Source organism: Pyxicephalus adspersus, chromosome 7, assembly GCF_032062135.1.
Source record: "Pyxicephalus adspersus chromosome 7, UCB_Pads_2.0, whole genome shotgun sequence".
Classification (NCBI taxonomy): Eukaryota; Metazoa; Chordata; class Amphibia; order Anura; family Pyxicephalidae; genus Pyxicephalus; species Pyxicephalus adspersus.
In genome coordinates, this window is record NC_092864.1 from 64,060,581 (window position 1) to 64,085,789 (window position 25,209).

General features: G+C 36.1%; 1 protein-coding gene across 2 annotated transcripts; it reads left to right on the top strand.

The window, feature by feature from the left end:
- The first annotated feature begins 5,144 nt into the window (after nt 1-5,144).
- CNBD2 (cyclic nucleotide binding domain containing 2) lies at nt 5,145-24,578 on the top strand. Of its 2 annotated transcripts, XM_072416834.1 has the most exons (12): nt 5,145-5,163; nt 6,192-6,329; nt 7,318-7,371; nt 7,833-7,996; nt 11,076-11,232; nt 12,528-12,679; nt 13,029-13,167; nt 16,290-16,398; nt 17,202-17,352; nt 18,882-18,981; nt 21,961-22,124; nt 24,184-24,578. In XM_072416834.1, exons 1-12 carry the CDS (start codon nt 5,146-5,148, stop codon nt 24,497-24,499), a joined length of 1,662 nt encoding a protein of 553 aa, XP_072272935.1. In that variant the 5' UTR covers nt 5,145; the 3' UTR covers nt 24,500-24,578. The 2 variants fall into 2 exon arrangements, with proteins under 2 accessions (XP_072272935.1, XP_072272936.1); XM_072416835.1 differs by lacking the exons at nt 5,145-5,163; nt 6,192-6,329 and adding an exon at nt 7,051-7,146.
- The last annotated feature ends 631 nt before the right edge of the window (nt 24,579-25,209 follow it).

Genomic DNA, 25,209 nt, shown 5'->3' on the forward strand with positions numbered 1-25,209 from the left:
GATAAAGCCCAAATTAACTACTATTTTAAATAGGCTAAAAAATTCTAGGTGTCAAAAGCCTTAATCTTACCGTTGGTACAACTAAGTAAATGGCCTATGTCTTGTGAACAAGCTGCAAAGTAGGACTCTCTTTGGGCAGTGATCATTTTGGCCAGTGATCTGCCAACAGCTCTAAAATAGTCAGCCCTTTTCCAGTTCACAAGGTGCTGAAGTTAAAGGTCTCAGAAGGAGTCCTGTTAAGCCTCTGTAGAGAGACCACTGTTTCCTTATAGAAAATGAGGGTCACAATCTTATTAGTTACTAGCTGGGGACAGATCTTTTCCTATCAAGCTGTTACTGAAAAAACAAACCATAGGATGTTAAACAAGTTTGTTTTGCTGCACCTGGAATATATTTACCTGAATGTTCAGCTGGGCTATAATATATTGAATGGCTTATATCCTGGAGAGTTTTAAAGCTGATAAACATGGTTTGGGTTAGATTTTGCCATTGGGGAGAACCTGTTTACATTATTGTATATTAAATATTGGAAAGAAAAACACCATCCTATTAAAAAATTATTTTTTTCTTTTTAAAGTTCAACATTCAGCAGATCCACAACTCTTTAGCTGTGATTTATTGAGTTGGATTGATTGTGCTGTTCCTGATACCTTGTTTATTTCAATATGTTTTAATGAAAATAATGCAATGAGACACAGTAGAAGTAAACAAGGTTAAACATAACTGGTTACACAAGCAATTGAGGTTAAATAACAGGAAAAAGAATAAAAAAAAACAGTGGAAAAATTGAAATGGGAGGGACAAGAAAGGGGGAGAGGAGAAGTCCACATCATGAACAATAGTAGCGGCCAACAAACAAAAGTCCACCCAAGGATTCCAGGTAAGTTCAAAAGTGGAAGCTTTATCCTTACCAATGCAAGTGAGTTTATCATTTGTCGTTATCCAATCAAGCTTTTGGTTAAGTACAGATTTGGTGATAGTTGGGGATTTCCAGGCTTTCGCCAGAGGAATACGAGCCATTAGCTGAATATAACACGGTAATCTCTTCAACTGTTTGTACAGAATTATTGTCATTTTACTATAGAACGCACGTTCTGGCACCCTTGGCGAGGATATGTGTATAAATAAAGCTATGAGATAAATACCTCTGCCAAAACTGTTGGGCCACTGGGCAGGACCACCATACTTTCTCCATGCAACCAACCTCCCCACATGCTCTGAAGCATAGTGTTGATGCACCTGGGAGATATCTCGCCAATCTGATACCATTTACCATCTCAACAACATGGCCTTATAGTTCATTTCCTAAAGTCATTTATTAAGGCAGATTTGGAAAAGGTTGCTAGCTGTTTCATACCATTCTTCCAGCTCCCAGGATATTCCTAGGTCTGTTTCCCAAGAGGTCATAGAAGTAAGCTTAGAGAGGGGTGAAGAGAGAGCTAGGTACAATACTGAAATTTGACCTTAAAACGCCTCCAGTAATCTATGTATGTTTTCAAATAGGGTCATAGTATAGGGTGGGGTCGCTGTCACTTAATTGGCAGTATCTACAAAATTTACAACTGGCTTTTCCTTACACTCTAATAAATGAACATAGATAGGTCTGCCAAAAATTAAATCTATCCAAAGTCCACCGAAGACTATTTGGTTTATTCTGCCAATATCTTTTTAAATAAAAGCAAATAATTAGCTTGATAAAGAGACCAATATTTCATACATCAAAATGTTGTTTAATTGTGTCCAACAGCTCTGAGAGATTTATATTCAGCGCCACTAATTTTGAACAATTCATCTGGAGGCGAATATGTTCAATAAATTAAACTAATTAGACAATTTCACTTGTGGGCAAGTGACATACATCAGTATAATAAAGTAGTATATTAAATAAGACATTGCCCTATAAGATATTAATTTTCAATGTCACCAAATTTTGTTCTCTTATTCTCTTAGTTCTTTATGTACATTTGTTTCTTTAAATGTGCATTAGCCCATTTTATTTAAAGGTTTCTAGAATGTAAAATATATTTTCGTTTTAAAAAAACAGACAGGAACATGTTTAAAAAGGAAACTGGATATGTAATATGTATGTAATAAAGGTTTTTATGAAATCAAATACATCTTCTCAATAGGCATTTTGTACATTTACCTACACATAAAATTATAGAATAGTATCCCAGTGCTTGGAAAAGTGGAGAAACCATTCTGCTCTATACTGGTATGGGCTTGATGCAATAGTTTTATGAAGAATGTCTTCATAAAAACTAGTTAATCTGATAATCACATATGATTTTTTCTTCCAGGATGATGCCATCAAATCTGAAATTATTTATCAGGACATTTAGTAAGCAAATCCTTTTCTTTTCTGCAGGATGTTTCCAGATTGCCAGACACCTTTAGTTACTATGTTTCATCTGTCATTTAATAAATTAAATGACAGGAGAATTTTAGTCTGGGCATAGTTGAAGCAAACATCATTGTAAAGTTTGCTATAAGGCAAACGTTCAGATTTTAAATGTATAAAATGCCTAAAAAGTTTTCTTTGAAAAAATAATTTTACATTTATTTAGCTTTAATGTGCTGAATAATTAGTTACATTCATAACAAAGTGATCTTGCAATTATTGATAGATGTTGGTGGGCTAACCCATTTTAGTTTTTGTAAGTTTTCTGTCTGACCCGAAGTTTCCACCACACCTCAATCTCTTCATTGTGATTGGAGAACGAAAATTAGCTGGACTGGTAAAGTGTGGAAATCTGATTATCATGTTACCCCAAAATAAATAGAAAGCAGATTTAGCTGGCTTTGTGCTGGACTAACCCTTCAAGTAATCTACATTTTCAATTTTAAAAAATTCTACTTCTTTTGCTTTTTACATCTGCCAACATACCCTAATTTTAGAAGCTTGGCAGTTTTCTAAATAATAGGATACTAGACATTATTTTCCATTGTATATTACCATTATGTAGAGAAACATGATACTGTATATATTACCCAGGGTTATGCTGACTCAGTAAGATTAGTAAGCTTATTTTAGTGGTTTGCTGTACTGTACTTTACTACTTGCCTAATTCAGTCTGGGCTACAGACTGAACACGTTACAATTGCAAATCACTTGTTTACTATTATTGTTCTATGTTTCCCTAGATATATTTCATGCACATCATACATTGTAACAGAAACTTCCTTTATGTCTTTATTTGCTTTGTCTTTGGGGAGCTGTGTACATATAAAGTTTTTGTACATTTTATAATCTTTATTTGCCTAATTTTAGATGAAATGTAAAATAAAGTAAAAAACTTTTTTTATTTTGTTTACTGATTTAATGTATATATATATTCTAACTACTAAATAATCCATTCTTTTTTTCAAGTCCTGCATGTTCACATTGTATAAAAGATTTGTATACATGGATCAGATGTTGTTCATTTGCCTTCTTATGCCTTTTGACCTCCAATATCAGTAGAATTAAAGAAATAGGGAAAAGTAAATGAAAGCCCACTTTAATAAAATTCCCTCTCTGGAGCAAAATAGTGGATTATAAAAGATTAGGAGTGATCTTTTTTCCTTATTATACATATTTCCTATGTATTCCTTTCCCATAGAGGGGCACAGTATTCCGATGTTGCCACTTTTTAGGGGGAAAATTTGCCTAATTTTGGAAATTTTTTCTGCAACTTTGCTGTTTGGAAGACTTTCACCTTTTCATTAGCCTTTTATTACTAATTTTACATGTTTAATCAAAATCATGTCAAGCTGTAAAAGCTAACCTCTCACAAGTCGCTTTCCAGATAGCCTTCTATCTCAGGACCCACTGGACTAAACTTGTAAAGAGAACATCATGGAAGTACCCTCAGGTTGTGGGTTTCACATTTAGGTGCTTTTCAGACCCTCCTCTGGGTTCAATATTGTTACAGTTGCACTATATCATAAGAACTACCTCATTAGGTTAGTGTCCCTTTTATTGGCCCTGATTTATTAAAACTCTAAGGTTGGAGAGGATACTTTTTCATCAGTGAATCTGGGTAATCCAGCAAACCTCGAATGGATTTCCTAAATGTCATTAGCTATTTGTTAGTAAATGTTTTCAATCCTGGACCAGATCCAGTCCAGGTTTGCTGGGTCACTCAGCTTCACTGATGAATGTGTATCCCCCCCAGCCTTTGAGAGCTTTAATAAATCAGGGCCATTATCTCTACAAATTTCTAAGGTCTACTGTGGAAAGGGTTAACAATAAGGGACTAAATGATAACTTAATTTGCTTTTTATGGGCTATTTTATTTCCTTTGACCCTAAACATAGCTTTTCTCTCACAAAGTGCTTTATTTCATAAGAAGTCCAAATAAAAAGAGAACGTCTGGTAAAAGTTACATTTACTGTTTGATAAATAGATCCCTCAGACTTTATTGTTATTAGTCCATCCAATCACATTGAGAAATGACACAACATTTTGTGGACAGATGAAAACGTCAGCATTTTGGGTCTAGGGGCCGCAGTCAAGGCTCAGTTTGAATAAATTGCTTTATGCTGAAGAGGAAATGCCTTTGAAATGGGTGTTCAATAGGACAACAACCCCAAATACACCAGTAACTGAGCAATGTCTTGTTTTCAAGATTGACGGCATAGAGTGGCCAGCCCAACCCCGGTATTTAAATCCAATAGAAAACTTGTGGGGTGACATCAAAAATGCTGCTCCTGATACAAAACCAAGAAATGCAGTAGAGTTGTAGAATGAAGTCCAATCATTCTGGGCTGGAATACCTGTACACAGGTGCCAGAAGTTGGTTGAGTCCATGTAACACAGGTGTGCTGCATTTATGGGAAACAGTGGTTATACAACTAAATATTAATAATAGGCAAAATCTATTAATTATTTCTTGTGTAGGAATAAAAACTTTTATGGAGATTTTTAGCTTTATTCACGTTTTTAAACACACAGATAATATACTGAACACAACTGTATAAGAAGCAAGGCCTTGTATAGATGCTCAAAAAATGATGCTACAGTTTTAGGAATGATCACTATACACACAGCTTTTTCTATCTTATAAATAGTTGAGGGGAGGACAAGTGGGGGGTGAAAATTCCGTCCTCCCTGCCCCTAATATTTGGCACCTTCCTTTGCTCTTCTACTAGAGAAAGATCACCATGGCAACCGACAGGCCGGTAAGAGAGCCCAGCAGAATTTCCCCAAATTTTTCAATTTTTCTTTAGGATTACTTAATAAAAAGTGAGAATGGTAACATAAATGTGCACAGGGTGATAACCCAATCAAGTTTCAACTCACTGAAGTGATTGTTGGTTGCTCTGTGTTACTGTGCTTTACATCATCATCAGCCTCCTATATACTAGGTGTGATGAATATTATTTTAATGTATAATTGTGCTCCTGAGACATTTCAGAGACAATGTGCTGTCCTGTATTTCCAGGCATTGATGAGCTGACAATGGGGTATTATTATTACACAGTATTTATATAGCGCCAACATATTACGCAGCGCTGTACAAGTCCATAGTCATGTCACTAACTGTCCCTCAAAGGAGCTCACAATTTAATGTCCCTACCATAGTCATATGTCTTTATTACAGTCTAAGGTCAATTTGGGGGGGGGGGCATTTAACCTAACCATGTTTTTTTAACACAAATTTTGAACATAAAAAGTACTTCCAACATGTGCTTTTTTGGTGTTTTGTTTTTTTAAATACTTTTTTGTTTTTTTAAATACTTCCAATTTCTGAATGTTTTTACACACAATTTAAAATTCATCAGTGATATTTATCTTTAATTATCAATACAAAACAACCAAAAACATCTTTTGTTTTTAAAAAAAAAAACTTTTTTAAGTATACAGATTTTCTTTGTGACAATTCTTTTTCATAAAGACAAAGTTTTGCTTTGCCTATTACAGCTTCATCAGAAGAACACATCTTAGCTGCTCCGTATATGATTCTAAATACAAATAAATACAATTTTATTTTAATTTACCACATAAATACATTTTTACTAAAATCTTAGCTGCTCCATTAATGATTCAAAACACAAATAAATACAAATTATTAAAATAAATATATGAAAAATAATATAAATATATAAAAAGTATGGCTACAAAGCTAAACTATCTCATCTGTGCAGTTATTCCTTTTATTTATAATAAGGTAAATATACATTTTATATATTCATTTGGTTTATTGCAGACATTTAAAAGACTTGCAGAAGAAATTAAGATGAAGTGCAGAGTATGTAAGATGTTTCGTCATCAGCCCAAAGGATTCACAGAATTTCAGGTAGTGATGATGACAGAAAGAGATGAGGATGAAATGTCTATAAAAGAAGTAAGTTATTGCATTGCTTTGGGTATGTATTATTCTGTAATTAGTACCTTAAGGGAACCTTCACAGTTATAAAACTCATTGCTGTGACATTGTGTTAATAATGTTTTTTTTTTATCTGCACTTTTGTTTCCCAGTCAGCTGCACTGCAGCACACAACAATGCATAGTATGTGCCCTATTGTGTTATGGGATATTCCGAGTGTTAGGGTGCCATGTATAATGAATGGCCTCTAAGCTGTACAGTGATACATACATTTTAAATTGTAATTTTTATTATAAACAATTGAAAGGAAGAGGGGGATCATACAAATAGAAGGGGGGAACACAGTGATACATGTTTAAGACAATAGTCTGAGTGAGATTTAAATATCCATTTGATATGCATTGAATCACGAAAAGAGTTTGATTCAGTTGACCCATATGGAAATATACAGAATAAAATGATCCTGGTCAGGTTAAAATAATAAGGCAATGAAAAGGTAATATATTCACACTTCTGTGGTTGTTTGTCTATGTTTCTACTACTTAGGCCAGACTTTTCAGGATTCATTCTGTCTGTCAGTGTACACACTGTAGGGTTTTTCGTCAACCCTATATCTCTAATGCAACCTCCAGTTTCTTTAGCATTCTATACATCCAGAAGTATTGGATTCATGTGTTCTCTCTATGTTCTTTTATTCCCTTATCCTGTGTCACTTCTGAGTTCTGTATGGACATATGGTTGGGTTGGAGGATTGAACCACAGTGTTCAGCAGAGACACTCCTGGAAATGCTGAATGCTAAAGAAAGTTATAGAGGCTGCAAAGGTAGAATGAAAGGTAGGTAAAATATACGAGTAGATATCATAGTAGTGAACATATTTCCTCTTTTCTTGCAATCCCTGAAAACAAAATGTGGAATAATTTATTATTTTTTAATTTTTTTTTATTTTTATTTTTTTATTTATTATTTTTTTAATTTATTTTTAATTTATTTTTTCTTAATTTCAGGAAACTGAGCAGTGCAAAATGACTTTTGATCCCACTCTTTTTAAGAGGAGACAGGTAAAATATTTATTAGATGTATTTATTATGACCTTCTTGAAAACACTGTACTCACATCTGCATAATTGTACATTAAACACAGGCATAAATTAACCCTTCATATGTACACTTATTGGACCGGATTTCTTAAAGCTCTCCAAGACATGAGAAGATAGACTATTATGGGAGAACCTGGATGATGCAGCAATCTAAGAAAAATTCTAAATCCTATTCTTTTCCTGCACACACCAATGAAGCTCCTTGCTCTAAACAAAAACTGTAGAAAAAATAAGGCAATAATTTGTCTTGTTATTACATAGGGACTGCAATGAGCAATGCAATCCAACACAGCTCAATGCTGGTGGTAAGATTTCTCCTTAAAACCTATTCACACCATAACGCACAAAAAACTAGTAATACAAGCGCAAAGAGTTCTGGCTTTATACAGCATTTAACTAGTTTCTTCTTCTATAAACCAACAGGATCGTTTTCCGGAAAAAGCAAAATTAATCACTTTAAAAAAGCCTGACTGGAGAACAGACAGAGACATCAAGTACTTGTGCAGTTTATTGCAGACTCTCCGATCCTTTCAGCATTATAGTAGCAATCTTCAGATGCTTCTAGCCAAGATTTTACGATTTGAGAGGTGAAGGGGGTTTACACTAATGTTTACATTATATTGACTTAGTTATAAGATGACACTGAGTAAAGCAAAGGTAAAATAACTAGAAAATACTATTGTATCCAGAAGGAACTGCCACTCTGTAGCACCATGTACAACATAAATCTTGATGTTCTGTATTGGTGTTTTTTTTTCTTTTTCTTTATTTTTTATTTTTATTTTTAAAAGATGTATCAGGGATAAAAAAAAAAGTCTGAAATATATATTTTAAAAATGAAAAAATAGGGTCTCTTGTTTCCCCTGACTTCAGTCAACCTCTTTGAGTTAGGCTGGTCATACACTAGTTGACTTCTCTAATGGATTCTTTGTTTGGAATCATTATAAACATCAAATCTAGGGCCAACTTATTAGAAAACTGGTCATTCCCAGATTGGTTTGATTGTTTAAACATATTGTTTGATTGTTTAAACAATCAATGTTTAAACATATATTGTTTAAACATTGATTGTTAGTTCCATTTCTTTGCCAATAGTTTGGTAGATTGAGGCAAACTGGAGCTAAGCTTTGTACTGGTCATGCAAAAGATATATTGACCAGTGTTTAGCCACTTTTAAACCACTAGCCCTTTTCCATCCTAAAATACCCACAGGCAACTGTTTTTGTTGAGGTCTACAGGTTTTTTGGGATAATAGCAGTCCTCTCTGTCTAAACATATGTACAAAGATAATGCTCAATCATGATTGCTTTGGGCAAACATCTAACATTTGTACAACGGTCCCCCTACGTTTATCAATCTCATATGGGAAATCCCTATTTTATTGACTTGGGATGACCACTGTCATTTTCTTATGGAGAAGGATGCAGCAGGGTGATTCCTGCTCACCCATACCCCTCCTCTATTCATTATAGTGCAAGGGTGTCAAACTCAAATACACAGTGGGACAAAATTAAAAACTTAGGCAAACTCGTGGTCCATCCTTGAAATTTATTGAAAATAAAAAAAAAATTGAGGTTTTTAAGTTTTTCCATCTCATTAGATATAAAAACTTTTCATATAGAAACAATGAGGTTTTGCTTCACATTCAATCTGGAACAAGGCTAAAATAGAGAAAGAGGCATAAGAATTTTTTTTTAATTTTATTTATGAAAAAATCTCTTGCCTTTTTCTCTATTTGTAGCCTTCTGAGTTAAATTTCAATGGTCAACTTTTTACACAGGCTAACAATACTATTAACAATTTTCTTCCATAAAAATCCAACCATTTAAGTCCATGCCTTGAAGTAGCAAGCAAAAGTACAGCTGAGGGGGAGTGCTGGAAATGCCAGACGCAGCCAATGCGGGGCTAAATCCTATGAGTGGCCCACCGCTGGAACTCCCTCTTCATTGATGCCAGGAATTGTAGTAGCGGCGCTATTTCAATGCAATGGCGGGCCAGTTGTAATTCATATTTAGGATTCCTTTGGGGGCCAAAAAAAAGGACGTTGCGGGCCAGAGTTTGTACATATCTTAAGTTTCTATCTGTAGTCTATTGTTCCACCAAGATAAGACTGACTAGTGATACTAACATGCATGTCTATGTACTATTTTGACAAACAGGGAAAATTGTTTAGAATCCTGAAGCCCCCATGTCAGATGATTGTCACAGATCAGTTTCAATAATCTGACTTGTTTGAAGCCTAACTACTGCAAAGGTTAAGATTACCCAAAATGTGCATGTCAGTGGGTTTTGTGGCAATACTCACAGATATAAACTTACATGCAGATCAGCCATGCATAAGTTCATGTGGAGCAGTGAATTGAAAAGAGGGGGTCAGGAATGGGATAGCTGGTGTCACTGATCATAAAAAGGAACAACTGTAAATTAAATGCTTTTCCCAACAACAATCATTGTGGTATGTGGAATCTGCAGGCAGCCACACAACTGAAGTCTTTTTCTTGTACATTTAAAGTAATCCAATGAGGCTGCTGTCATGTGTATGGGTAGTTCTAGTTAACATTCTTAATATGATTCTTAGTGTCCCAAGCTACACTGTTCTCTTTTTTCATACTAGTGAGGCTGTTACAGATAAATACTATGCCTACTATATGTTAAATCCACATTAAAACCTATAAGAAGCTCTGGTGACACTTAAACATTAAATACAGATAAATACAAATATTTATCATACATTTATTTACAAATGGTATACGTAAATTATAAAGTACTTTACTCTCACATATAAATAGCTGTTTTTGGTAACATTGCATTTGTAATGTCGCAGATACAACCCTGTGTATTTGGTTTATTGAACAAGACACAGTTCTAGTGATTTTCTAAGACTTAAAGCATTCTTTGTTTAAATCTACATTTACCCCATGCTTGTTAAGGATTTCTGAAAGTTTCCCTTATTTGCATTCACCCTCCTGGACATTTGCCGTACAATAAATGTGCCTGGATTTACTCAATGTTGCATAGATCTCTGGGATCTGCAGAGACAACATATGTCTGTTCACATTATAGACAGACAGAAATGTACATAATTAACAGAGACAAGCAGCAAATACCCTACTATTTCTCTGATATCATTTTCTTCCTGGCTACAAAGGGGGATCTGTAGCTGCATGCACAACAGATTCTCTTTTTTTCCAGATCATGTTCATCCTTACATTGGCCAAATTCCTTTACTTCTTTTCTGGAGTTTGAAGTCATTTTGTGAACATTCACCTGCATGTAGACAGAAGAAACAATCACACTATTGCTGCTACTCTCAGCATTTAAGAAGATTCCTAAATATAGCCAAGTATGGCCAGGGCATATCATTTGTTCTCATGTTTTTTATGTTTTAACAAATATTTATTTGTATTGTTCCCAATTATCCTAACAAAAAATGTCTGCCACACTATTTTTTTGCTGGAAGCCTTATTAATTTGGTTCTATGTAAGCTTTAGACCTGGGAGGGGGTCACTGGTTTGTACCACAACCACATCAGCCCTCTGTAAAACCATTTTTTACATTAATATATTTTTCTTACCAATTTTAATGCAGCATAGTAAAGCACAAACAAATCACAAAGGGAAATTTACTTTTATTTAAATATTTCAAGCATTTACTGTTTACTATCAGGTTCAGACGTAGAAGGGTCATCATCAAAAAAGGTCATGTTGGAAGCAGTTTCTACTTTATCTACTCTGGATCTGTTGCTGTTTGCAGTGATGAGGATGGCAGTAGTGCATTTTTAGATCAAGAACCGACTCTGCTGCATAAAGGAGATAAGTTTGGGGTAAGACAATGGCAACACCAATGATTTTGTAAACTTTTTTGTGTACTTTTATGTATTTTCTAATTGTTATACCAACATGATTTGTATTTGTCATTATTAGGATATTAGTAAAATGGCAGTTCACAGTCTAAGATGTTTGGTTGTGGTAGACAGTCATTTCTCACCAGGAAGCATAAGAAAGTAAATTCCCAGTTGCTTGTCAAAAGTAGGTTGAACAGGGAGCTTTGGAGGTGTCAGCAAAATGCTGGCAAGGGTCAGTATTTCCTATCTATTATAGAAGGCAGCTTGAGTCTACTGCTGGGCTTTCACAGCAGTCACAGAAAATCAGAAGTCTAATCAACGCTGTTGAATGTCAGTTCCATGCTGTCACAAAGATAATGGACTCTCTGTCTTTCCAGAACCTAAAGTAACTGATTAACCTAATATAATAAACTAGTGTTCACCAGTACAACCCCAAAAGATCTGGGCAGGTAGATAACAAGAATTGTCAAAAAAACACATATGAGTATCAAAACATGTTACAGGTACAGTAATCAGAGAACATGTGTTGTAATAGGGAGTTTGTACAGAACATTTGGCAGGCAGTGGAACTGTTCTATAAAATTTCTGCCTTAACTTAGCTAGCCCTAGCAGAGAGTCTTACCTAACCTTAGCTAACCCTAGACATAGGCACTTAGAACACCTAGGGCTAGCTAGGGAGGGGCTTGTGCTTGCTGCTGTGGTAAAAGTTTGGTAAGAGTTTGGCTGTTTTTTAACTTGCTTAAAGTTCTGGCATTACTTTGAAGTTCACTAATGAGGACAGGTGTGTTCAAAGGAGACTAAGGCTAGGTACACAAGTGCAATTGTTCTCTTCTGATAATCGGCTTAGGGCCGTCATCGGACGATAATCTTACGTGTGTACAGCACTCATCATCAATCGGCTAAATGACCTTCCTGGCGGATTCAGGGACGATGGATGACGAACAATCCTAATGGAAGTGAAGGGATAGAGAGCACAGCTGGGTGCCGCACCGTCGTTCTCCCCCCTCCCCTCTTCATAGAGCAGAACGGTGCTGTATGTACAGTGCTCCTTCATGCATTGTGCAGTTGATAGTTGTTGGAAAGGATCTTTCACGATTTCACGAATAATTGTACGTGCACGTACATAGCCTAAATCTACAGTGAATCCAAAGTAATACTATCGGATGTTAAAAGTTCAAAATACTGATATGATGAATTTTTCAGTTACTATACTATTATAAGGATATTTTTACTGTGGACCTTATCAATACATTAAAGATTTGGCTAATTTTCAGGATATTGCCTTGATAAAAAGCCGGAGAAGAAATGCCACCGTGGTCTGCATGTCTGAAACTGAATTGTTAGTGGTGGACAAGAAAGATTTCTTTGCAAATAAACTGGATGAACAATTGCACAAAGAATTTAATAACAGATTTGACTATTTCAGGTGATGTTTTCCATATTCAACTAGGTTATATAAACTTTGCTCTTTGAATTTGCATTACAGAAAGGATCAGTACCTAGACTTTTCACAAAACATTTGCTGATCTGATATCCAAGGCATTGATCTAGCATTGTTCTTACATAAAATAATCATAAAGATCAGTAGTCCAAGGTCATCCAGACAGCCTTAATAGTATGGCCCGCATTTGGCCGTCTGGTTACAAACATCTGATGTATTAAGTATGACATTATGTGTTGTCTACCCTTTTATGTAAAGTAAGCATTTTAGTTTAGGTCCGCACTATGCTTCTAGTGGCTAATTTTATCATGCTTTCCCTGTTTATTCTACATAGATCTCTGGACATCTTTTCTCACTGGCCTATTGAGCACATTATAAATGTTTCAGAAAACTGCCAAGCTAAAAAATTTTACTATGGTCAAATGATCATACAGGATTCTTGGGAAAGTAACAGTATTGCATTCATTACTGAGGTAAGTATAGACAGTTTTATAACAATAAATATATGTTCATTCAAGTAAAAATGTTTTTATGTAAAATATATAAATTATGCCTGTGGTAGTACTGGTCTTGCTATACTACGCTTACTTTAAGGCCCTGATTTATTAAAGCTCTCCAAGGCTGGAGAGAATACACTTTCATCAGTGAAGCTGGGTGATCCAGCAAACCTGGAATGGATTTCCTAAAAGTCATTAGCTGTTTGTTAGCAAATGTTTTTAATTCTGGACCAGATCCATTCCAGATTTGCTGGATCATGCAGATTCACTGAGAAAAGTGTATTTTCTCCAGCCATGGAGAGCTTTCATAAATCAGGGCCATAATCTGCTCTAGGACGGTTATATACCTACTGTACGTCAGGTCCTACCACAGTGATATGTACAGGTATGTTGATATCCATTGCAGCTGAATCATATCCAACCTAATTCATACATTATTTAATGTAATATGTTGGCACAATATAAATCCTGTTTATTAATAATAATAATAATATTAATAATAATACGCTACATCATTTTAAACCTTTGACCACCTAATTTCACACCTTCGTTTGCAATACTACATGGTTGGGTTATAACCTGCTAAGAAAAAGAGCTGTATGTTTGTGAATTTTTAAGGTGCGTACACACTTCCAATTTTTATCGTTCCAATGGAACGACGAACGATCGATTGGGCAAAAAATCGTTCGTAAAAAAGTAACCAACGACGCCGACGAACGAGGAAACTCATTGGAAACGAACGACCGGACCAGCGGATCGGATTGGACGACGATCGTTGAACATCGTTCGTGTGTACGGTCGTTCGTTGATCGTCCATGGTCAGAGCATGCGTAATGAACGAACGTTCGTTCACTTTCCTGTCGTGCACATAGTTCCTCTATCGCTCAAATGATCGTATCTATTGTGTGTACAATATCTACGAACGATCGTGTCGTTATCTCTATGTGCAGGATCGGTGCTATACGATCGTTCGTAGATATCGTGCAGGATCGTTCGTCGTTCGTTTTCCAACGATAATAATTGGAAGTGTGTACGTAGCTTTACTCTTATGTCGTGTCATCTGTTACTGGCAGTCTTTCTGGTTTCTTTGCCTAATTTGTTTGCACTGCAATTGGAAGCAACCCTTCTCCAATAACATCTAAAAATCTTCTCTTGACAGTAAGTGTCAATACAAGGCTTAGGCTCCCTGAGATACCAAAGTGAATTTAGTTTAACCTTTTCATGTAATTGTTTATAAAGAATAATTTTTTAAAGTAATAATAGTGTGGCAAATCTGAAGGAGCAGAGGGGACATTTTGACCATAGTTCTATATTAAATGTCTGATTTCTTTATCTGCAAAAAGGATTGCCAATGTTATGCAGACTGTCAAGACACAAAAGGAGACCATGTAGTGTTTTATTAAACAACTTAGTAGCACTTAATTTAGTGGCTTCTAAAAATCTGCAGAATTCAGTAGGTGCGTGCAATCAAATGTATGTATCTAAAATCACTTTAAAGTGTTGGGGAAAAAACATAAGCAGTATATCTCTGCAATCCATAACATTTTCCCCATGTTGTGGGCTGACACACAGCATTTTTGTGGCCTGTATGGCTAGGTACACAAGTGCATTTGTTCTCGTCCGATATTTGGGTCAGAGCTGAAATCGGATGAGAACATGGTGTGCGTACAGCGCTTGTCATCCATTGTTCAAATGACCATCCGGGCAGATCCACGGACAACGAAAGATCGTAACTGAAGTGAAGAGGAGAAAGCGCAGCGTGGTGCCGCTCCATCAATCTCTGCCTCCCCTCTCCATTGAGCAGAACGGTGCTGTATGTACAGCACTCATTCATGCATCGTGAAGTCCTTTGTCGTTGGAAAGGATCGTGAAAGATCCTTTCCAACGATAATTATTGCATGTGTGTACTTGCCTAAGGCTGGGTACACACGTGCAATAATTGTCGTTGGAAACGAACGATCCACGAATGATCGTTCGATAATTCTTAACAAAAAAGTACACAATGACTGGTCAACGACGCAGAGGAACGAGAAATCTTGCTGGAAACGAATTACTGTTCCGGGAGACCTGATTGGGCTACAATTGTTCGTAATCCATTGTGTGTACGGTCATTCAGTACTTGTGGTACACTTTCTCCCTTATATGTCACTTCCTGCATCATTTGAACGATCGTTCAAACGAACATTCCTGGTGTGTACATTATTGGTGGATTATATTTGAACGATCGTATTGTTACAGCATGTACAGAATTGTGTAGAATACGATCGTTCAAAATAATCGGGACTAATCGTGGATCGTTTGTTTTCAAACAATAATTATTGCACGTGTGTACCTAGCCTTACTCCTGCCTGGTTTGTTCTTGCTCAACTACTAAGACCCACCTACTCTCCAACCTCCTCAACATAAACGTTTATTTTTCTGTAATCCCGAGATAACAGTTGGGAGGGTAATTAGTCTAGAGATAACACCGGAAATTAGCAATAAAAATAGAAAAGCTCAGAATTTTAAGTCAACAGATATCCTTGTAATTATTGTACAGATAGTTGTAACTTTTTTTATTTGTTCCCTTTTGCAAATGTTTGTAATTTTTTTTTTTTTAACAATCAAAATGTAATGATCTTTATCACCAGAAAAAATCTTTCAGAAAAAAAGTGTTATGATGCTAGATCATATTGAAAAAAATGCTGCTTGGTAATCATTTATCTAGATTTTGCATCCACTTAAGCTACGCACACACGTCCAATAGTTCTCGACCGATAATCGTCTCAGTGCCGATATCGGACAAGAATCTGGCATGTGTACAGCGCCTGTCGTCCATCGCCCGAGCGACCGTCCTGGTGGATCCACGGACGATGGATTACGAACTAACGTAATTGAAGGAAAGCGGGAGAGCGCGCAGCAGGGTGCCGCTCCGTCGTTCTTCCCCTCCCCTTTCCATAGAGCAGAATGGTTCTGTATGTACAGCACTCGTTCATGCATCGTGCAGTCGTAGTCATTGGAAAGGATCATGAAAGATCCTTTCCAACGACAATAACTGCACATGTGTATGCAGCTTTGCAATGACTGCCTGTTATATACTCTTTTGTTTTCTTTTCCAGGGCACTTGTGAAGTATTAAGACTTGTAAAATTGAACAAATGCCCATCTTATCATACGTGGCTCTGTGCTTCTTTGCCTTTTCAGTATACATCTGTTCCACAACAGCTAAGTATGTTATTTAGTGTAATAAATATTTGGTTATATGATTATCTGCCCTGGGAAAAAGACCAGGGCAGTTGGACATGTAGGCATAATTCATCCATCCTCAGGTGTTAGTGATAGCCACTGCTTTCTTCGCAACTTGTTTTCGTCAAATTGTCTAACCAGTCCAAACTCTGCTCCCTGATAACTGTGTGTGCCCTACAGACTCTGCATCAGGTATATGAAACCTAAATAAAACAGTACTCCAAAATCAGGTGGCATGGGAACACATTGAGGTTCATTTACTAAAGGAGTTTAGGCTGTTTCCCTTGCAAACTGAATTATCGCTCTGCAATAAACGTGGTAAAACTTCACTTTGCAAACAACCAATCATATGCAAGAATGTTTAAAAGTTACAGTTTTCCTGAGAAAAGGGCTATAAAACATTTGCTGAAACACTGACCTGCGGGTTTAGATAAGTGCACAAGCAAAATAAAGGTTGTATGTGTCATAACCTGTAAAAGATAAGAACACCCCAAGCTCACAAGTCACAGCCTATGGGTAGACCTACCACCAAAAAAACAGACATTTGTCATTTAAACATTTCTTTTGATATGAGAGTAAGCCCCAGAACCAACATTAAAGCAAATCTCATTCTGGGGTTCTTATGCTAATGGTAAAGACTAAACATTGCCTAACCAAAAAGCGCAATGGGACCCATATCTAAATGAACAAACAGTTTAGGATTGAACCTAACTGTGAATGCTGAAGGGTCAACAAGGTTCTTCCCTTTTTATGGTATATTATTCAATTCCCTGTCTATTTGAACAGGACAAACAACTGGAAAACACCCCAAGTGTCATCACCTGCTGGAGCATTCATCATCTCAGCAACAATGTTATAGTGGCACTGCAAACCCCTATGCTCAGAAGTTGGCTGCTTTGAAAGAAATTGTAGAGGTTTGCTGTCCTAAAAAGAAAAGGTAAGTGGCTGTGATTCCTAAGCAATGATTCATGAATGGCTGAGTATTGAAAACTTTTGGCCTAGGTGTCAAACACAATTAACTGGCTCTATTATGGTAGGGACAGCTTCCTATCGAACAAAAAAAATGTACGTGATTTTATGGTTTATGGTATCTACTAGACCTCTTTTACATAGTATGAAAATGGTATGGACTTATTTAAAAAAAAGTTTATTAAAATACAAAGCCAGTATTACATATAACCCCCATCATTCATCTTCTTATAAAGAAGGCCTTGTACCTCATGCATGGTCCTGGGAATGAAAAGTCATCCAAGTCTCACAAGAACGTACGGGTGGAAGTATGTACTGCTCCACATACCCCGGATTTTGCTTAAAGGAGGATAACAATGCCCAGCTAACAAGCTGAGCATATTATGTAACAATCTTATAATGGCCTGCTTATAGAAGTATATCCACTCAGGGCAACCAGCTTAACATTTTTTTGAATGCACCACTATGTACCACGTTAGAATAAATTCCCAGTGCCGCTGTTTTTTGAACAGACACATGAGCAAATACATATCCTAGGTGTTTCTAGCAGCAATGTCTAAGCAGGCAGTTGTCAGTTCCATTAGAAATATCTTTCTTGCCAAGGTACAGCAGTGCTTTCCAAAATCATATTATTATATCTGGAAGTGAAAAGCATCACTGGCATCAAAAGCACATCATTCCACATGAGTGTACAGATTAAAACTTTGCCAGTCTTACCGACCCACAATGTTTTATGGTAGAGCGTGTCTTTTCTGATTGAGGACATTCTTGGTTTTTGTCTTATGTTTTATTGGTGTACACAGTTCTTCTTATAAGGAAGTGTTTTTGTTCTGAAATGTTTTGTGTGTTCTGTATGATGACTACAAATTAGTTTATTCATACAGTATTACAAAACTTCTTCAGTTTTTAATGATTTCAAGCATTAAGGGGGCAAGTTGGTTTCTACTTAGGGGTTATTAAACATCTCAGTACTAAAGGGATGTATAAAAATAGTTTTTTTGCCCTTTCAGAGAAGTCCAGTAGGGGAAGATCCAAAAATATAAATTTAAAGATTACTTGTTATCCTGAATAGAGTATTCCCCATCTTTGTGACAATAGAAGGCATCCCATTACCCTCATGATCTCAGGTTCAATAAATAGGACCCTAAATTCTACACGCACCTATGCTGTTACACTGTATATGGCGTGTCTGCTTCAAATACAACCATGAAATACAATTCAATTATAGTTGAATCATATGAAGTACAATTATCTGTATATATACTGTAATAGTCAATATATCCTATTGTGTGTTTGTTCCTCCACCTCCTAGATTGTAAGCTCTTCGGGGCAGGGTCCTCTCCTCCTCCTGTGTCACTGTCTGTATCTGTCATCTGCAACCCCTTTTTATTGTTGGTGCTAAATAAATCCTGTTTATTATTATAAATAATAATAATAATAAAAATTAAAAATCATTAATTTCTATATCAGAGTTTTCTTTATTTCTCTTTACTGCAGCCTTGAGAACACTGCAGAAATCTCTCATTTAAAAGCACAGCATGATGAAGATGTGGCAGTTCTTTTACAGATTGACATTTTGCACAAAAGAGATTTTTTGGTGAGTATTTTGGTGAAGCGGCAGTGGGAATTTATTCTAACGTGGTATATAGTGGTGCATAAAATATTTAAATAGATAATTTAATTATGATTACGGCAGATACTTTATTTCTTATATATTCTTAAAATACATTTAATTATACATTTCTTAAAATACTAATAGCATAAAAAAAATATGAACAGAATGACATATGGTGGTCAGATGAATACCCAGATAATGGATATCAGATCTGGATGTCTTCTCTCAATAACAATAATTAAAAGACCTCTTATAAATTCTGGCGAAAGAAGAGATCAATGGTGATAGAAAAATGCTGTGAAGGACATCAGACAGAGGGGAAGAGAACACAACAGCAGTCAAAAAGAAGTAACCATCTGAGGGGTCCTAGATGTAGTTTTCCTCCATTTCCATGTATAGCGTTGGGTCTCTTTAATAAAATGGAAAGAGGTAAAGTACTGGACAAAATATATAGATTGATTTGCTTGGGGATTAATGCAAAATCTGAAATCCACTGGCACAAAGCTGCCAGGATGTAAAGACTGTTATCAAAAAGCTCACAAAATACCTTTTTGGTGAAATCTTGCCTAAGTAAAAATATAACATGTAGAAAAAAAAATTAAAAACTATTAGTAGGTGTATAGAGGGAAGATATGAAATACAATTAGCAATTCAGGCAACATGGCATAAATCGGTACAATAATAAAAATGCAAAGTAAGCTACAAAAAACAAACAAACCTTTGTAAATGAAAAATTAAAATAAAAAGCATATAACATTTAAAAGAATAAACAAAATAGCTTTTTAAAATAAATTACACAGCTCTATAAATAAATGAATCTGTAAATAAATATAATAAACAGAAAAAGGTGTAGTAATAAACGTAACCACTAGGTGTCACTAGATAACCTGTAGACAATGAGAACATTCTGAGATTCAGATAGATAGAGGTTCATACAACTTTTAGAGTGAATTTCAAACTTCTTGATCAACCCCTGTAAGGGATGATAGATCATACTAAAATAGCTAAACATTTCATGTGAGCATAGAAAATTTAATTTTTTCCCCATCTGGAAGAATATTATCCAATAAAAAAGATATTTAATCACATTGTGGTGATCTAAAAAGTGACAATTCTAACTATAATCATTTTTTTTCTTATATTACATTTTTTCTTCACTGAAATTTGACCATAGAGTTTAAATATTGCGACCTGCATAATGAAGGCTGCAGGGGCACTTCAAACAGTAATCTGTGTAGGTGGAGGTGAGATTTATGAGCTACTTAATTCTAAAGTTTCTGCATTTATTATTAATACAAGACTCTTTTTTTGAGGGATGAACAAACATACCACAGTTAAACTTCTTACATTTAAAAGACTGTGTTATGTTAAAAAAATTTACATTAAAGATGGTAACCTTGGATTGACTGTCATCATTTTGTCCGAAGTATTCATCTTAGTGACACATTTGGGTTTAATGGAAATTTTTTGTAATGTATGTTTAATAAAATACTCTTGTAAATAGAGTTTTTATTAAAGATGCTGCAGTGATTAATAATTAGGTGACTAATCTAATTGGCTTTAGTATTGTATTGGGTACAGAATCTACAAGTGTGGTTTCTGTATATCTGAAATTTGGTGGTAAATCAATGTTGTTCAGTGGTAATAAATATTTATTAAAAGCATCAATGAGAATGAATGTGTAATGGGCAGCACGTTGGCTCAGAGGTTAGTGCTCTGGCCTTTGCAGTACTAGGTCCCAGGTTTGAATCTCAGCCAGGACACTATCTGCATGGAGTTTGCGTGGGTTTCCTCCAGGTACACCAGCTTCCTCCCACATTCCAAAATCATGCAATTGGGTTAAGTGGCTTCCCCCTAATATTGACCTTAGACTGTGTTAGTGACATACGACTATGGTAAGGACATTAGATTGGGAGCCTCTTTTAGAGACATGACTATAGACTTTGTACAGCGCTGCGTATTATGATGGTGCTATATAAATACTGTATAATAATAATGTCTAGCTGATCACAAAGATTTGATGGGGAATGTGTTCTTCTAAACTTCCTTAAATCCTAATATCTATAACATTAAAGGACATTAGCAAGGGACTAAAAGGAGAGAGAAAATTGTTATTTTAAACAAAATGTTATTTGAGAGACAGTATTTGGATTGATTTGCCTTTGAATAGGAGCTGGGGGCAATCATTAGGAATTTGTAGACAAGATATCAGATGGAGAAATGTCAGTATCAGATAGATTGTATAATTGAAGTAATCTTCCCTAGTAGCTGCATTTCTCCTAAGCACTCCTACAGCCACATCTGATGACTTTTTCCCAACTAATAGGATGGGTTGAGAAGAGGGTTTACTGAGATAGGATTGTGATATTTTAAAATACTGGAGTTGGTTGATTGATGCTGAACAATTCTAAAAACTAAAAGTGAGAAAAATAAACAAATCAATATATTTAGTACATGAGAAAAAAAGAATTAATTTCACCTGGAGTTGTGTTCTCTCTCCCTCTCATGTTCTTTAGAGCATTTTCCATCAATATTAAGCTCTGTATGGGAAGACGTGCTTTGGTCTCTTACTTTGACCTGTCCTCCACTCACATAAATTCTATGTTCAGGTTTAATTTTATTACAGACCTGCATTGATCCCAGTGTCATTGGTCCCAAAATCATCCACATCAATCAGTCACACATGTCATTACTTCTGTGTCCTCATATAAAAAAGGTCTCTTTCAATGGACTTCAGCATACAGATCCTCTGGCTTCAATACTATTCTAAATATTGACCCAAAAAGAGATTGGGGATCAGGAATTTAATTTTTTTTTGCCTGTGTGATCTTTCCAGGGCAGTCACAGATATTGCTTTCAATGCAGGTTTCTCCAAAATCCTTACTTTCATTGTGGTATTATAGCAGAATTTATATGTACCACAGCTATGCTACATTGACAAGGAATCCTGTGTGGTTTCAGGGCCTTCATGAGATTTTGCTGCAAGATGACCAGAAAGACAAGAGGAATCTGATGATGGTCAGTAAAGGCTGTAATGTAATTCTTCTAAAAATGGAAAAGTTTTATGAATTCTGTGATCCTGCAACAATAGAGAAACTTCAAAAATATCAAAAGGCCTATCCGAGGTAGGTACAAAAATAATTGATACATGATGCATTTTGTGCATTGACGTGTCATTTTGCAGTAAAGGTTGGTTCTTTTCCTTCCTTAGCATATAGGTTGAGCCACCTCTAGTAATTCGTAATGAATCAAGGTTAATGGGTAGAAGAAAGAAAGAGGTTTGAGGCTTGAGATTCAATGCAAAATAGTAATTATGTATTTGTTCATTATTGATCCATATATAATTATACAAGTACAAATGTTATCAGTGTATCCCAACTCTAGGTAATCCTCACAAGGTAAGCATACTCATCCTAGACATTCGGTTTCCTAGCACCATACATTAGCACGTAAGTACATGATATGGGACCTATTACAGTCACATACGCTCCAACACGTTTCGCCAAATGATGGCTTCTTCAGGAGTTTGTTGTTGAAAAGGGCTGTATAGTCTATTTAGCAGAGGAGAAGTCTAAATAAAAGGATCAGAAGGGCAATTCAGGTCGCAGTTAGACATTTTCTGATGCAACACTATATCAAGCCAATTTCAATGGTGGGTGTTGGATGTAGCATAAACCAATTAGGTTAAAGAAAAGTTGCAAGCATAAATCCTGGTTGTGCTTTACCTTCTCAACAAGGTAGTAAGACTATGAAGTAAAGCAATAGTCCCCATCAAAGAAGAAGGGAGTCATTTAAACATCCTAGAGCAGATAATGTGTCCATGTTAATGCAGCCAGGCTTGACGTGTAATACTAGCCATATTTTTGGTATTGGATAGAGAAGTAGAAGGATTAGAACACCCATCAGACTTTTTTGTTGTGTTTCCTTGCTGAGGAGATTCACCTTCACTATTTGTCCTGGCGTCCATTGTGACGGGGACAGAGAAGATTTTCCTTCAGTTTGGAAAAATTCCTTTCACCTTCTGTTGTATCCTAAGACAAAACCTGACAAGGTTTGTGATTAAAATCTTCTCTGCGACAGTAAATCAGTGCATTCTGTTTGTATAAATTTATGTGAAGGAGGTATAACCACAAATTTGCATGGTGAATTCCTTGTATTATTATGTGTATTAGCCAGAAAGTCAATAGCCAGTTCTTAAAAGTGATGTGTTGGAAACAAGAAAAATGTGTAAGGATTTAAATGACTTTAACAAAGGCCAAGGTCTGATTCCAATAATCTACCGGCTACTGTCGTACAAACTGTCCATAGAAGAAAGTTTAGAACACAGAGTGCTTTGAAGATTCCTGGGTAGCCAAAGCCAGAGCATGCATGGACCAAGAATTCAAACCACATTTTTACATGTGTATTCTTGCTTAGTGATTTAAGAAATATATGAGCAAGATAGCCAGATAACCAGCATTTTAGAAGGTCAGTGGTACCTTGTTTATTACTTCTAATACAGATTTCCTTTAAATGTCACACCTGACCTCCTTAACATGGTTTACTGATATTCAAATGACACAAATATATGTAAGCTAAAGTTTGACCTGCTGAGTAAGGGATTTAATTCTATGAATTCAGGCGACTAAAGCTGCGTACACACGTCAGATTTTTCTCGCCCGATAATCGGCATCGGCCAGATATCGGGCGAATATCTGGCGTGTGTACAGTCGGTGTCGTCCATCGTCCGAACGACCGTCCTGGCGGATCCACGGACGATGAACGACGACCGATCCTAATGCAAGGGAAGGGGGAGAGCGCGCAGCAGGGTGCCGCTCAGTCGCTCTCCCCCTCCCCTCTCCATAGAGCAGAACGGTGCTGTATGTACAGCACCGTTCATGCATCGTGTAGTCCTTTGTCGTTGGAAAGGATTGTGAAAGATCCTTTCCAATGACAAAAATTGCAAGTGTGTACGCAGCTTAAGATTGGAAGGGGGTGCTGGGCAATATTTGATTCAAACATGTGCATACACTTTAAATGTCACAAAGTTAAACTTTTTTTCTCAGTTTGTGTAATTATATTGTTGTACAAGCTTACATTGTATCCTGCATGATGTTCACACTGAAAGTTCAATGATTTATAATATTCTAGTTTCAAAATCTGGTTTTAAATCTGCTACTAAATGAATTCCTCTGTTCTTTGCAGTGACGACATTCTGTGCAAGTTCTTTCTGCAACAGAATGACTGGAAAATGTTCAAGAGAGACTTAGTAAACTCGCTTGTTAAGCCTCTTACCATCCCTCAGGCTGAAAAGAAAAAAACAAGAGAACACTTTCAACCTCCGCCGAACCCAAGCCAGTGTTCTACCATTACAGAAAAACAGGAGACCAGCAAAACTTCAGCACCAAAGGGCATAGATGTGTCAACACAGGAAAGAAGACAAAATCCTTCCAACAGAAATGTACGCCTTGTTGACAAAATTGTTGTCCCTAGGCGCAAACCTGATAGGATATATAAGTGAATGTTTAGAAGTGTTCTCACTTAATAACTTCTAACATATCTCTTGGCAGCTATTAGTCAATAAATAAATGTTGCAATCATTTACTTGTGTGAAAAAAATCACTTTAACAGTCTGCATGGATATGCAGTATCTTTAGTACATCAGACTCTAAATAACTGGGAAATTAGTTTACAGTTGGGGAACATAATTATCAATCTTTTCTAGTCATGGCAGGAGTTTTTATAAATGCGTACAGCTGAAATCTATGTAGTTTACATAAATTAGTTAGTTGATTTTTGCTGAATAGCATCTGTGCTGGGAACCCCTATTGTATTGTTTTTGTGTTTGACCAACTATTGACTAATTAGATGTCAGTTTTCAGCACTTGGGGCTTTCTTATAGAAAATAACATCACCCTGAAAGTTTAATGCTCTTTATCATCCCATAAAAAGACTGGGGTGGTGAACAAACTGCTGCCTAACCACAGCAGTAAAAATTGAGGTAATCCACCTGGCTTTGCAGTACGGAAGGGGGTTGAATCATAACAGAATTTAAAAAATATTAACAGATAGAGTTCCCACCAGGGATGGAACCTAACCAGTTCAGCTAGTGGCACAACAATGGTTTGTTTAGGGTGGGGGAATCAATCTTTAGTAGACACATATTAGGTCTAGACCACTTAGAACAATCCAAAGAACTTCCCCCTACTAAGTACTTTCGCTACGCCCAAC